The sequence below is a fragment of the Symphalangus syndactylus genome, chromosome 11 (assembly GCF_028878055.3).
Source record: "Symphalangus syndactylus isolate Jambi chromosome 11, NHGRI_mSymSyn1-v2.1_pri, whole genome shotgun sequence".
NCBI classification, from domain to species: Eukaryota; Metazoa; Chordata; class Mammalia; order Primates; family Hylobatidae; genus Symphalangus; species Symphalangus syndactylus.
The window spans coordinates 65,606,611-65,620,651 of NC_072433.2; the positions used below are offsets into that span (position 1 = coordinate 65,606,611).

The 14,041-nt window shown below is 35.2% G+C and overlaps 1 protein-coding gene across 6 annotated transcripts in view; it reads right to left on the minus strand.

Annotated features, from left to right (window-relative positions):
- AP3B1 (adaptor related protein complex 3 subunit beta 1) overlaps positions 1–14,041 on the minus strand; it is a 290,306-nt gene that overhangs the window by 91,244 nt on the left and 185,021 nt on the right. For all 6 annotated transcript variants that reach the window (XM_055299187.2, XM_063612139.1, XM_055299189.2 and 3 more), the window contains one exon: positions 5,593–5,665. In XM_055299187.2, coding sequence (XP_055155162.1) covers positions 5,593–5,665 — 73 coding nt within the window. The remainder of the gene's footprint in view (positions 1–5,592; positions 5,666–14,041) is intronic.

The following is a 14,041-nucleotide window of genomic DNA, read 5'->3' on the forward strand; positions in this document are numbered from 1 at the left end:
AAACAGAGGAGAAAGCAAGTGATAAAACAGTTTCTCAGTACAATCCAATTTGGAGGGGGGGATTTGCATATGAAGAGAATCTAAACTGATATGTCAGAATGTTAACCTGGGGTGTTTGGATTACAAGTTAATTTTATTTTCTTCTTTTTATTTTAAAAACTTTCTATAAAACTTTTTTTCCTTTCTAAAAGTAGATCTAATACAGTAATTATTCAATTATTCTTCTGATCAAAGCTTTGCCTTAAGATTTCAGAATAAGAAAAACTGAATATATAATGGCTTAATATGTTGTTATTTAATTTGTAATTTGCTGCATCATCTGTATCATTGGCATCATAAGCACCAGCATCATCACTAACCCCAGTAATGTCTATCATGTGTCAGGCACAGTTCTAAATGCTTTTACATATATCACAAGTCATTTCATCCTTTGAGAATTAAATGACTCCCAAAAGTATTTGTACCATCCCAATTTTATAGACAAAGCAGCTAAAGCATGGAGAGGTTAAGTAAATTGCCCAAGATGTCACAACTAGTGAGTAACAGAGCTGGGATTGAAACTCAGATAGCTTGCTCCACTGTCCTCTTAGCGACTCCACTCTACTGCCTTGACCAAAATTCACTCAACAATGTTGACCAAAATTCACTCAACAATGTGATATCACATATCATTAGGCTTATTTGAAGTATGATTATTGTTGGCTGACAGAGATTTTTTAAATACTTCACCGTCAGTTGTACTAACAATGTAATGACATAGGTTTATATTTCCTATAAAAGAACACTAGAATATGATCACTGATTTATGATCCTCCTACTGAGAGCACATGGTATGGGGTCCTAAAATATATTGTAATTTCCAGGAATATAAAATATACCTGAAACATAGAAAGCATATTGATATCTCTAACAAAAGACTGTTAGGTCATATATTATCCTAGAACAAATATTTTCTCATATATTGTTAACTGACCCCCATGAAAGAGTTATATAACTTAATGATCTAAAGAAACTGTAGAAGTTTATAGCCTTTAAAAAAATTACAAATGAATAAAATGAGACACAAAGAAACTACTAAACTGATTAAAGGCATAGGACTAATCCCTGTGCTCATGATAACATCCCCTCAATAGATATAATAAGGAAATAGTAAGAGAAATAACCAAATTGTTTTGTAGTAGAGTCAGTCTATTGCTAGGGTTGCTGCCTTAGAGACAATCATTATTTCTGGTAGTAGCAAGCTCTTTCCCTCCTCCATACCTTTATTCTGCCTAGTATACCCTCCCCTCATGCCTCCAACTGCTTGACTGATGCTTTTTTTTTCTTTCTTTTTTCTTTTTTTGAGATGGAATATCACTCTGTCACCCAGGCTGGAGTGCAGTGGTGCGATCCTGGCTCACTGGAACCTCTGCCTCCCAGGTTTAAGCAATTCTCCTGCCACAGCCTCCCAAGTAACTGGGATTACAGGCGTGCACCACCACGCCTGGCTAATTTTTCTATTTTTAGTAGAGACGGGGTTTCACCATGTTGGCTAAGCTGGTATCAATCTCTTGGCCTCAGGTGATCCGCCTGCCTCGGCTTCCCAAAGTGCTGGTATGACAAGTGTGAGCCACCAGGCCTGGCCAACTCAACTCAAAAGTTAAATTTTGGGCCGGGCGCGGTGGCTCACGCTTGTAATCCCAGCACTTTGGGAGGCCGAGGCGGGCGGATCACGAGGTCAGGAGATCGAGACCACAGTGAAACCCCGTCTCTACTAAAAATACAAAAAAATTAGCCGGGCGTAGTGGCGGGCGCCTGTAGTCCCAGCTACTCGGAGAGGCTGAGGCAGGAGAATGGCGTGAACCCGGGAGGCGGAGCTTGCAGTGAGCCGAGAGGGCGCCACTGCACTCCAGCCTGGGCGACAGAGCGAGACTCCGTCTCAAAAAAAAAAAAAAAAAAAAAAAAAAAAGTTAAATTTTGATACTGCTAGGTGGATTAGGAACCTTGACACCAAACAGTATTTTGTGCATTTCTCCTCATTTCATCTATAATGTGGCAATCTAATTGCCAATTTATCTGTTTTTCCCATTACACTTTGAGAGTTCCTTGGGTAGGGACAATATTGTATTAATTTAGAATCTCCAGTATGTAGCAGATTATAAAGATCATAGCAAGTACTCAATTAACATTTCCTGAATGAAGAAATGAATAAATTCAGTACTTGCAGTCTTCCTGGTATGCACTGTGTACCTAGCAAACAACCTGTGTGGATTATGATGTGCCTCTTAGATAAAACACAGGGAATGTGTCTGGCCTTCTTTCAAGATTAATCTAATTCTCACAGTTAAGAACTAAAGCCACTGGAGAGTAACATTTTAGTATCTGAGCAACAAACTGCATGCCATGGGCAATGGAGAACCACTGTAGGCTAATAAGAGGCATACAGTGAAGTTGGCACTCTGCTTGTCTTTATCTGTAAGCTCAGATCACAGTTCCTTCACAAGGTTTTTGTAGTTTTTTAATTTGGGGTTAATGAAAACCCCAAAGAGGGGTTTTCATCTCCCTCTTTGTTTCTTCACTATACTTGGCATCTCTGTTTTCTCTCATATACAATAGTTACTTGTTCTGTTATCTGTGTCTCTGACTAGATTTTAGTTTTTGGAAGGGAACGAGTAAATTTTATTTATCTATTACAGCACCTACTAAAGTACCTTGCACTTAGGAGACAATCCAGAAAACATAGGCTGAACTGACTTGTTAACAAGAGAGTTTCAAGTGTCATTTCTGACAAAAGCAGGACTATGAAAGATTTTTAAAGAAATGGCACTTGGGTATTAAAAACAAAGAGAAACACTATATCCTATATTGAGTTAAAAAATGTAGGTTGGGATCAAAGTTCCCTTAAAATTCAAAACAACTTTCATTTCAATTATTAAAAACTTGATTTTTTAAAAAAGCTTGTCTCAACATATAAAAATATACTTTTTTTATAGAATGGGACTATAACAATTATATCATTTCATAGGTTTTTCTTTTTTTACCGTAGTTGCCAGGAAATCCAGAGTTGAATATAAGAAAAAGTTGTAATTAGTACACTCTAGTACCTTGTAACATTTACTTTTAGTTCCTTTTTAAATGTACTTTACTGTTATTCTTTTACAATTTTAAACTTTTTAAATTATGAAGGTTACAAACATACATATGTAAGATATTCAAATGTCACAGAAAGATACAAAATATAAAATGAAAGTCTTATTCTTGTCTGTTCCCAGGTTAGTCCTACATCATAAGCAGGCCAGTGAACTGGCCTTAACCACTGAACAATGCTGCAATGAAATTTTTATATATGCCTTTATATGTTTCATTAATTCAAGAAATATTTACTGGGTGCCCACAAACTGCCAGGAGCCACTCTATACACTAGGAATAGCAGTGAGCAACACAGACAGAGATCCTGTCCTCATGGAACTTACATCTTTGTCAGGAGAAAGAGACAATAATCAAGTACCAAAATTTTAAGGTAATTTCAGAGAGTGAAAAATGCCATGAAGACAAGAATAACAAGTGAAGAAGGTTTGCGCTATGGTCTGAATATTTGTGTCCCTCCAAAATTCATGTTGAAACTTAATCCAGACTATGGTGGGGCCTTTAGTAGGTAATTAGGTTATAGGGGTTCTACCCTCATGAATGGGATTGGTGCCCTTATAAAAGAGATATGAGGGATGGTGTTTCCTCCTTCTGTCACATGAGAAAACAGAAGTCTTTCTCTGAAGCAGAGCTAGCCCTCACCAATCATCAAATATGCTGGCACCTTGATCTTGGACTTCCCAGCCTCCAGAACTACGAACGATTAATTTCTGCTGTTTATAAATTACCCAGTCTAAGGTATTCTGTTACGCCACCTCAAAGGGACTAGGACAGTGTGTAAGAGCAGATGACTTCTGAGCTGGGGAAGTAAGGATCAGTCTGCCAACAGAATATCTGGGGGAATTGTTCTCAGCAGGGGAACAGCAGTAGAAAGGCCCTTGGCAGAAATGAGCCTGGTATGTGTGACAAATGCATAAAAACAGAGTAGGATGAAATGTGGATAGGAAAGAGACAGGGGTCAGATCATCTACAGTCTGAGAAACCTGGGAAAGGAGTATGGGCTTTCATCTAAATGCAAAATTAAGCCATTAAATTCAAGGGTTTAAAACAAGAAAGAAATAAGATCTGATTTCATCAGTAGTTTATCAGTAGGATAAATTTCTGGAAAAGAACTGCTAGGTCAGTGGGGTGCAGTGGCTCACACCTGTAATCCCAGCACTTTGGGAGGCCGAGGCGGGTGGATCACGTGGTGGGGAAATCAAGATCATCCTGGCTAACACGGTGAAACCCCATCTCTACTAAAAAAAAAAAATACAAAAAATTAGCTGGGCATGATGGTACACACCTGTAGTCCCAGCTACTCAGGAGGCTGAGGCAGGAGAATTGCTTGAACCAGGAAGGCGGAGGTTGCAGTGAGCCGAGGTAGTGCCACTACACTCCAGCCTGGGCAACAAAGTGAGATTCCGTCTCGGGGGGTGGGGAAGAAGTGCTAGGTGAAAGGGTATGTGCAATTTAAGTTTTGATAGAAATTGCTAAAATGACTCCAAAGAGCTGTACCTATTTATATTCCTATCAAAAACATGTACATCTGTTTCTCCAAACCTTAGCAACACTGGATGACACCAAACCTCAAAATCTTAGCCAATATGTAAAACATGATTCAAATTTAACTCCAATTTTATTTTTGGTTTCTCTGTTATTTCTCTGTATTACATATTTTAGTTTCTCTATGTTAAGTATATGCCATGGCTACTGGGGACAGGGCAGGTAACAGAACAGATCTGTGACAGAATGAGATAAGCTAAAACATAACTCACTCTCAGCATAGAAAAACTCTATCAAAAAATGATAGTAGTTTAATATTCATGAAAACTCACTTCTTGTTACTCTTCTCCTAGTGCAACAAAGTACCACTATCTCTCTCTCACCATGCAGGAGGACTTAAGGAGAGGTGGTAAATACATATATCTTTGTACACTTGGGTGAATATATTTGTAGAATTCTGAATTCTTAGATTTGTTGGGACAAAGATTTTTTGCAGTTCAAAGACTGACAGGTATAGCCAAACTGGCCTCCAAAGGCTTTGTAACCCATTTCCATTCCTACTGAAATTGTGCCAAGTGGAAGATGGTGATGTCCTTTCCATTTTGATTTACATTCCTTAATCCTCTACCTCCTTAAGTTAGATGTGTCAATCCCCATAATCCACATTTCACAATGTAGAAGTTATAAGATATGGATGACTAGTTAGCAAACAAGTATAAATTACTAAAGCAAAAGATTTTGAAATGAATTTTGTGTACCTGTATTTGGCCATCTATATTTGTTCATGTGATAATAAAGTGATATGCTGAATAGATGAAAGAAACAAATACCACTGATTTCCAAACCTTTCTTGCCTTATTCATCTATAAGTCTTTCACAATAAATATTGATATATTTTGGGACATGTAAATGAAAGGTACTATAAAAATAAAAAATACTCTTAGTAAACACAGAAGAAATATTTTAAATTACAATACTTACAATCATCCAGATCTAGAAGTGAAACATCTTTGGTAAGAGGAGTTCTATCTTGCTTTGTTTTCTTTTCTTTCTCCTATAAAATAACAAATACTTCATTTATCACATGTTCTGTTTTAAAAATCTGTGTAGTAGTCCTTAATATTCCAAAACAAACTTTTTTTTCCCTCTGCTTACTGGTACCAACAAATTAAACTTCTGTATGGTTATATAAAATGTTTTTCTGAATCAACATTTGTCTCAATTAGCATATAGTATTTCTTACCTACCATGCAAACTCTTAAACTATTTCGTGTTTAAAAATTATAAATGTCAGAACAAAATTTAACGGTATGTAATTATTTTATAATCGGACAACTTCTTGCTAACATAAAAACGTAAAGTGGCTCTTTGGTAGAAAGTCCACAAGTATTCTTGAAAATAACTTTTAAACAGGTTAACTTAAGAAAAAGAAATACTCAATATATGCATAGCTCAGATATTTTTGATGGGCTTGTGATAGGTCAGCCTTTTCTGATATAGTTTGTGACAGGCATTGTACTAGATATTTTATGTTTCTATGCTGGGTTGTATCAAACTTCTTTGCCAAAGATATTCATTAAAATCTATAAATGACATTCTCAGGCTCTTTCTTTTCAGAGTTGAAAGGACTCACTCACTTGCTCTACTGTTGCATAGAGAAAATAAATATTTCAAAACATGTCTGCATAAAATTAGGGCTTCCCCCAGCAGAGATTTGCTTATTCAGTCTACTGTACTTACAAAACGTATATATCCATGAACTAGAATACAGTGCCCCTAAGCCTGAACTGTTCACAGTTTGGTTAGATATTCAGAAAAAATTTGTAAATCTTTTAAAAAGAAAATAGTATTAATTAAGTGCATTACAAACAACTAAAGGCCAACAAAGAATAGGGTGTTAAATATAATTGAGTCAAAGTTTATCTTTCTAATCTATACTATTTTTTACATTAAATTTTCTCAAATCACAGACCAAAACTAAAGTTTCTACTAAAATGTTTTTGTTTATTTATTCATCCATTCATTCATTCAATAGGTATGTATAGAATTTTAAATATATATTCGATTCTGTGCCAAGCAATGGAAATAACAGCCAAGATAGATACAGTCCTACCTTCAGATAACTTACAATCTACCAAAAGTCTACAGCTTATTGTTAATATGCTAATAAATATTTTTGAAGTATTCCTCTAGCCACCAGAAGGTACCACTGAAGCAAAATATATTTTATCACCATTTAAAGTTTACACAGTGTTAGAGCTCCTACAACAGTGCACATACATGAACAAAAGCATTACATAAAATTATACATAGGTAACATTTTAAAATAATTTAAATTTCACTTGTTTTTTCCCTTATGCTGATACTCAGAAACTTCAAGGACCACATAATAATATACCTTTTTTTTTTTTTTTTTTTTTTTTTTTTTGAGACGGAGTCTCGCTCTGTCGCCCAGGCTGGAGGGCAGTGGCGCGATCTTGGCTCACTGCAAGCTTCGCCTCCCAGGTTCACACCATTCTCCTGCCTCAGCCTCTCCGAGTAGCTGGGACCACAGGCGCCCGCCACCACGCCCGGCTAATTTTTTGTATTTTTAGTAGAGACGGGGTTTCACCGTGGTCTCGATCTCCTGACCTTGTGATCCGCCCGCCTCGGCCTCCCAAAGTGCTGGGATTACAAGCGTGAGCCACCGCGCCCGGCCAATAATATACATTATTAATGCACTTAAAAAGGCACTAATTTTATTCTTCAAAGTAATTATTTTTATCACTGAACTCTCCAAATCATCTAGTTAAGTTTTAATTTTCATTTCTATTTAAAAACAAAAGAAATAGTATTTGCCCCCTCTCCATTTCTCAAATGAGTAAACAATGTCTAAGATGGTGAAAAAAAAATAGAAGAAACGTTAGTTTTGAAGCTAAAATTTAAGTTGCAAGTAAATGAAAACAAGTGCAGAATGAAAATGCAGTCTCAACTAGAATATCATTCCTGTGAAGAAAGAACATGTAACAAAAAGAGCATATCATCATGTGACTTATCAAAATGCTATGCTGAGCACAATGGGTGTAGCTTCCTATAAGCTACAACGGTGCATGACTGTCTTTATGGAACTGTAACCTCCCCACCTGAAAAATTAGAAACCTATCAAATCAAGATAAAGTTAAAGCTGAAGGCAAGTCTATACCTTATTTTCTACTTCACAGCCAAGAGTGTGTAACAATATCTATTAAATACATATCAGGTCACATATAACACAGAACAGAGCTGCATGAGAAATTGGCATAATCTCTTATTAGAAGCCTAGAACAGAGAGAAAAAAGGCTTTCAAAAGGACAGAATTTCATTGACTTTCTGAGAACAGCAAATAACCAGTGACTGAAATACAACATTAGCAATAGATAATGGTCATTTCTACTGAATTGAAAAACCCCTGCATTCTGAATCAAGGCTATAAAATGCTTCATGATGTGTTTGGTATTCCTCTTATATTATATTTCATTTTTCATTTTAAAAAATCCATAGTAAGTTTAAAACATTTTCATACTTAAAGGACCTACTATAAAAATAAAATTCTGAATTCTAAACAAAGAAATTAAGAGCTCTATTCCATCAAATATTTCTCCATTTGCAATTCATCTTGGTAATAGAGACAGAACCTGGGTAAATGCATATAGGACTTGAGGCAGGAGATTTTTCTTGCTCAATGCATAATTCATGTGCTCCGCCTGCAAAGTGTGTAAAATGAGAATTTCACACCGCAGCATGAGCCATGGAGCTGCAGAGAAAAGGCAGATGAAATCATATTTTACTGTGCGATTTTATTTCTTCCCCTCCCAATATTTATACAAAACCATCATCGACAAACCAAACACATTGACAGATCACCCACTGTTTCCATTGTGTTAGTACTTGAGAAGAGATCAGGCAGAAAGATAGACAATTTGTTTTTGTATATTTTTTTAAATAGAGGATTAGGCTTTTAACAGCTGAGTGACTGTATTAGACTTTTATAAGGACAACAGTAACTGATCTTAGAATCTCACCACAAAAAATACCTAGTTATCAATTCATCATCCTCAAATCTCCATTTTGTTTCTATGGTATTCAATTATACACCTCAACACATCAACATTTCCAAAATGCAATACAAAGTCACAGGGTTAAAAAAACTGATTTCTATTTAATGTATGTCATTTCAAATAATAAATAAAAGATCCTGGAAATACTTATTAACCTCCAAATAATACAAACAAAAATATGTAACAATATACCTGAAAAGATTTTTTAATGTATTATGCATGTTCATTTTCATGCTGATTTAAAAAAAGGCAAGTAGCAAAAAAGATCTGACATGACAAGCATCAAATATACATCCGAAGAGGAAACCATTGCAAACAGGTTTGAAATTTGAAACTATAAAATAGGATAAGCAGTATGTAAAGTTTGTCAAAGCCATACTGTGCTTTGAAATCAGCAAGAAGTCAAAGCTAATTTCTAGCCTCACAGGACAAGATATTTGCATGAAATATTTTCAATTAGAATTATCAACCAAAGATAATTTAATGACTTTTTTCCTTCAAGTTAACTGACAAATATGATTTTAAAAATCTGAGGCTCACACTTAAACTTGTGCTTTAAAACAAAAGTACACTGCTAGTAAATTGAGACTTCTTTATAAGTTAAAAAGAAGTCTAACCCACTAAAACAAATCTTTTCCTATTAGAGTACGCCTACTTCAATAAGAAAGCCTGCTTACTGGCATTCACTTCCTTTTAAAGGTCTCAACTGCAATTGAATAATATTTTTATTTTAGAGAACTTAAAATACAAATGAAATTGGGAAAGACATACACTGAGAGGCAAGGCTTTGCATTATAACAGTAAAACCCAATATTCTTCAATATTTATAAAAGTTATATAATTGCAACATAGAAAAATAATTGTAAAAACATAATTAAAACTTGCTTATTTTTCAAATAGAACATAAAACCAATCAAAAAATGGTTCCTTTCACTCTTATCCATGATTTATTTCACACCACATGCCAAATTTACTTTATCCCCAAGAATCTTTCAAATAAAAGATCTTTATCGCCAATATCTTTTATTAAGGCAAATCTTAACATTTACGGACATTCAGACACCAGTCAAATCCTAGTGACTGATCCTTATAGCACCTAAGAGATTCACTCAGTTTCTTTGCACCTCCCAAAAGGAATTAGCAAAGTTTTGAGACACAAATATAACCTGAGATAAAAACAACTGACAAGAGCAACTCAAACACTGCTAGGTATATACAGTTGGTACTATTTTCTTCCTAGCTAGTATGCACCTTAATCTTAGTTTTAATTCAAATACTGAAATGCTTTTAATATTAAGTATTATTAAGTGCAAGTACATTAAATACTTTATATTTATTTCACATTGGTAGATTATTATGCTTTATATAGTTTATGTAATTAAAATATTAATATATATAAGGAAAATACATAAAATTTACTCAATAAATTACAATCATAATTTAAAGTTTTTATCATTTTAATCATAGAGTATCTAAATCTTCAGCCATTAGTATACAGACACTATAGATACAACTAGAATATTGCATCATGAATAAGGTGCGAATAGTGGACTAACAACGTAGCTGAAATAACTATGGTGTGGAGGAGCACTCTAATATACTGGGTAGTTATAAGAACACTGAAGCCTAGGTTTCATGAAGGATAAAAATCCTGGAAACTTTAAAAGCATTATTTTAAATAAATTTTTTCACCATCTGTTCACATAATTTTAACTACAAGCGGAATATAACTTAATTATATTGGTCAAAAACAGGGTAAAGTGATATAAATGTGAATCTCTTCCTGACACAATGTGGTCTACATCACTGAATTTTCTCTCCACTCTTTCATATAAAAAAAATTTTCCCTTTACATTGTGTAAAGTATGTGAAATCACTTAAAATAAGGAATTACTAAAAGTAATTTTGTTATAGGTGTTATTTGGAACAAAAGAATTACTTCATTGAAAGGACTATACTAAAAATATTTCTCAATTAAATATATTTCAGAAAATAACACCTACACATAAAATATGCTTATCCATCAACATAATTATAACCAAAACAAGAAAATTTTCTGTGGTCATTACTGACAACATCTAACCTCAAATGAGGACATATTCCAATCAATAACACAAACAAACATGGCACCTGAATGTGTGATTATAGTTTTGTGCCTCATGAATATGCTGGGGCATTTTAACAACATAAATAATCCCCTTGTGGTTCTCACCCTTTTGACTGTCCCATTCACATGAGTGATACCCCATCATCAGTAACATTTTTCACTCCCTGCAGTCATTCTCAACTAGGAGAAGTGGAGGGTCACAGTGATATGAGGCCACTTTCTCCCTAGCTTTTATTTTCTGTAGTAAATGATGCAAAAAGAAAGAACAAAGGCATAGAAATACGAACGAATACAGTGTTAATAGAACCACAAATATTCCACTGGGATTAGAATTTAGTGTGTGTGGCTGGGCATGGTTGCCCATGCCTGTAATCCCAGCACTTTGGGAGGCTGAGGTGGGTGGATCGCTTGAGCCCAGGAGGAGAAAACGCTCTCTATTAAAAATACAAAAAATTAGCCAAGCATGGTAGTGCATGCCTATAGTCCCAGCTACCCAGGAGGCTGAGGTGGGAGGATCACCTGAGACTTGGGGTTCGAAGCTGCAGAGAGCTGGGATCATGCCACTGCATTCCAGCTTGGGTGACAGAGCAAGATTCTGTCTCGAAAGAAAGAAAAGAAAGAAAGAAAGAAAGAAAGAAAGAAAGAAAGAAAGAAAGAAAGAAAGAAAGAAAGAAAGAAAGAGAGAGAGACAGAAAAGAAAGAAAGAAAGAAAGAGAGAGAGACAGAAAAGAAAGAAAGAAAGAAAGAAAGAAAGAAAGAAAGAAAGAAAGAGAGAGAAAGAAGAAAGAAAGAAAAAGAAAGAAAGAAAGAAAGAAAGAACGAACACAAGGTGGGTAGGGTTAAGACTAGGTAGGTTTGGGCAAGCTAGCCTGAGTTTACTGAACTCAAATGGCAATGGGCCATCAGGACAGGTGAATTTAATATCCATCTGGCAGTTGTATAGAAGGACTTGGGGTTAGGAAAGCATTGGTCAGAGGATGACCAATGGCAATGGTCTATGCAGGTAATGAAGAGCTGATCTAGAATAGTGGCAGTAGGGAAAGAAGAAACAGACATGAGAAATAAGGCACAGAACATATAGGAGTTGGTAACTATCTAAACATACAGAATGACAGAGTAGTCAGAGATAATTCTGGGGCTTCAGATCTGGGAGAATGAAAAGAATGCTGGTGACAAATGCTAGAGCATGTCTTTCGACTGTATTAGGTTTGGAAAACCAGTAGCCTCAGAGAGGTCTAAAAATTTGGTATGAATTTGGGAAGAGAAGCTGAAACTTATTGTAAAGACTGAAAGACGTTACCATGGAAGTAATTAACATAAATGTTTTAGCTGAAGCTATAGGAGTGAATGAGGTCTCAAAACAGGAAAAATTTAAAGGGAAAAAAAGAAGACTAAAGAAAAATTCATTCACATCAATTAATATCTCGAAAGACTAATGTGTACTAAGTACTAATTTGGGGTCAACATTCACACTTGGGTGTCAGAAGCACGTAAAAAGTGAAGCAACCAAAAGAATGAAAGGTCAAAAAAGTAAGAACAAAAAGGATGCAGAGACTTTTAAGTAGTAGGGGAATAGTCATACAAAATGATAAAGAATAAGAGAAGGCTACTGGGTTTGGGGAAGGATCATAGCTGCCTTTTCAGAGAGCAGTATGTGTAGAATAGAGTTGGAAATAACTGGGTTAAGAAGTACAAGATGCAGGATATGTAGACTATTTTTCTAAACTCACTCTCACTCATGTACACACACTCTTGTTTTTTTTTCACTCCATGCTCCCTCTCTCTCTTTAAATGCTGAAAAAACCTGAATGCTACAGTTGGCAGAAAAGGAATGAATGGAGAAACAGATTAAAGGTGCAAAGGAAACAGATGATTATTTACAAAACAAGACCAAAAGGAAGTAGGAGTTACCCTCGGGCAAGTGGATGTGAGTCTTACACAGAGCTGCATTCAAAGGAAAAGTAGGGTAAATTGAGATTGTGAGTTAGAGAGCAGAGACACTGACCACGGACAGCAGCTGTCTTCTAAAGAAAGTGGCTAAGCTCGGAGGCTGTAGGTAAGGGAACAGAATTAAATGTTGACTTACAACTTGAATAGTGTAAAAAGAGTGAAAAAAAAAAAAAAAAAAGCAGGATACTTAAGAGTTACCAAAAAATTTAGGTTACTTTTAGCGTTTGATATTCTCCAATACTGTTGAACTTTTACGGAATTTTAAAAAATGTTAAAACTGTTGTTTTATAGTTACATAGTTTGTTACATTGATCTTTCATATTTTATTTTTAACATAACACTTGAAAGAAGTAAGGTAGGTACTAGCATGTCTGCTTTACAGATGAGGAAACTGAAACAAAGATATTCTCTCCCAACAAGTAGAACACTATGCTTATCTCATAGGACTACCATAAAAATTAACTGTTTTGAAAGCCATATATTCAAGGTAACTCCTAGGTCACATTTTCATGCTCAGTGCCCTCAAAACACATTGTCTGGATGAAAAAGAAGAAAAGAAAAAGTATAGATTTAGTTAGGCTGCAGATATAAAGCATATGAATTTTCAGCACTAACATATTGTCATGCCAAATTAAAGTAAAGTACCCACCATCTGCCTTCATTACTCATAATTTAGAGCAGAAGCCACAACACTTGGTGCAAGGACTTTTCCACAATTATAGTCGCCTATTATTAGAAAATAGGTATATTCTGTAATTGCATGGTATACACCAAATCATTCAGAAAGAAATAGAAATAAATAAGTACTTATGGTAGCTCCAAGGTGGAGAATACTTATTCCAATTGCTAAACTAAAGCAAAAAACTCCACAGTCCTGTCTGCCTATTATAGATGGGAAAAGGCATTCTAATATAAAGAAAATAAGCCACCTAACGGAAACATATGAACACAAAACTATCAACAATGTAAGCGAAACCCAAATTTCTCAAAGGCCTTGGTTCACTGCAATGGTTTATTTATACTGATGTTGTATAGGAAAATATTTTTAACTATCAAGAGATTTAATCTGATCACTGAAAGTCTCTGACAAAGAAGAAACAAACAGAATCACTGACCTGGAGTGCCCCTGTGGCTTTTATCTTCTTTATTTTCAGGGGGAGGAAGGGGTACAACACAACATGATGTTCAACCACTGTGGCTTTTTAATGGGATCCTAAAGCTCTGCTTCTAATACTACAGAGGCACTGAAGTCTATAATTTTTCAACTGTTACAAAACTTCCTAAGAATAACTTCTAC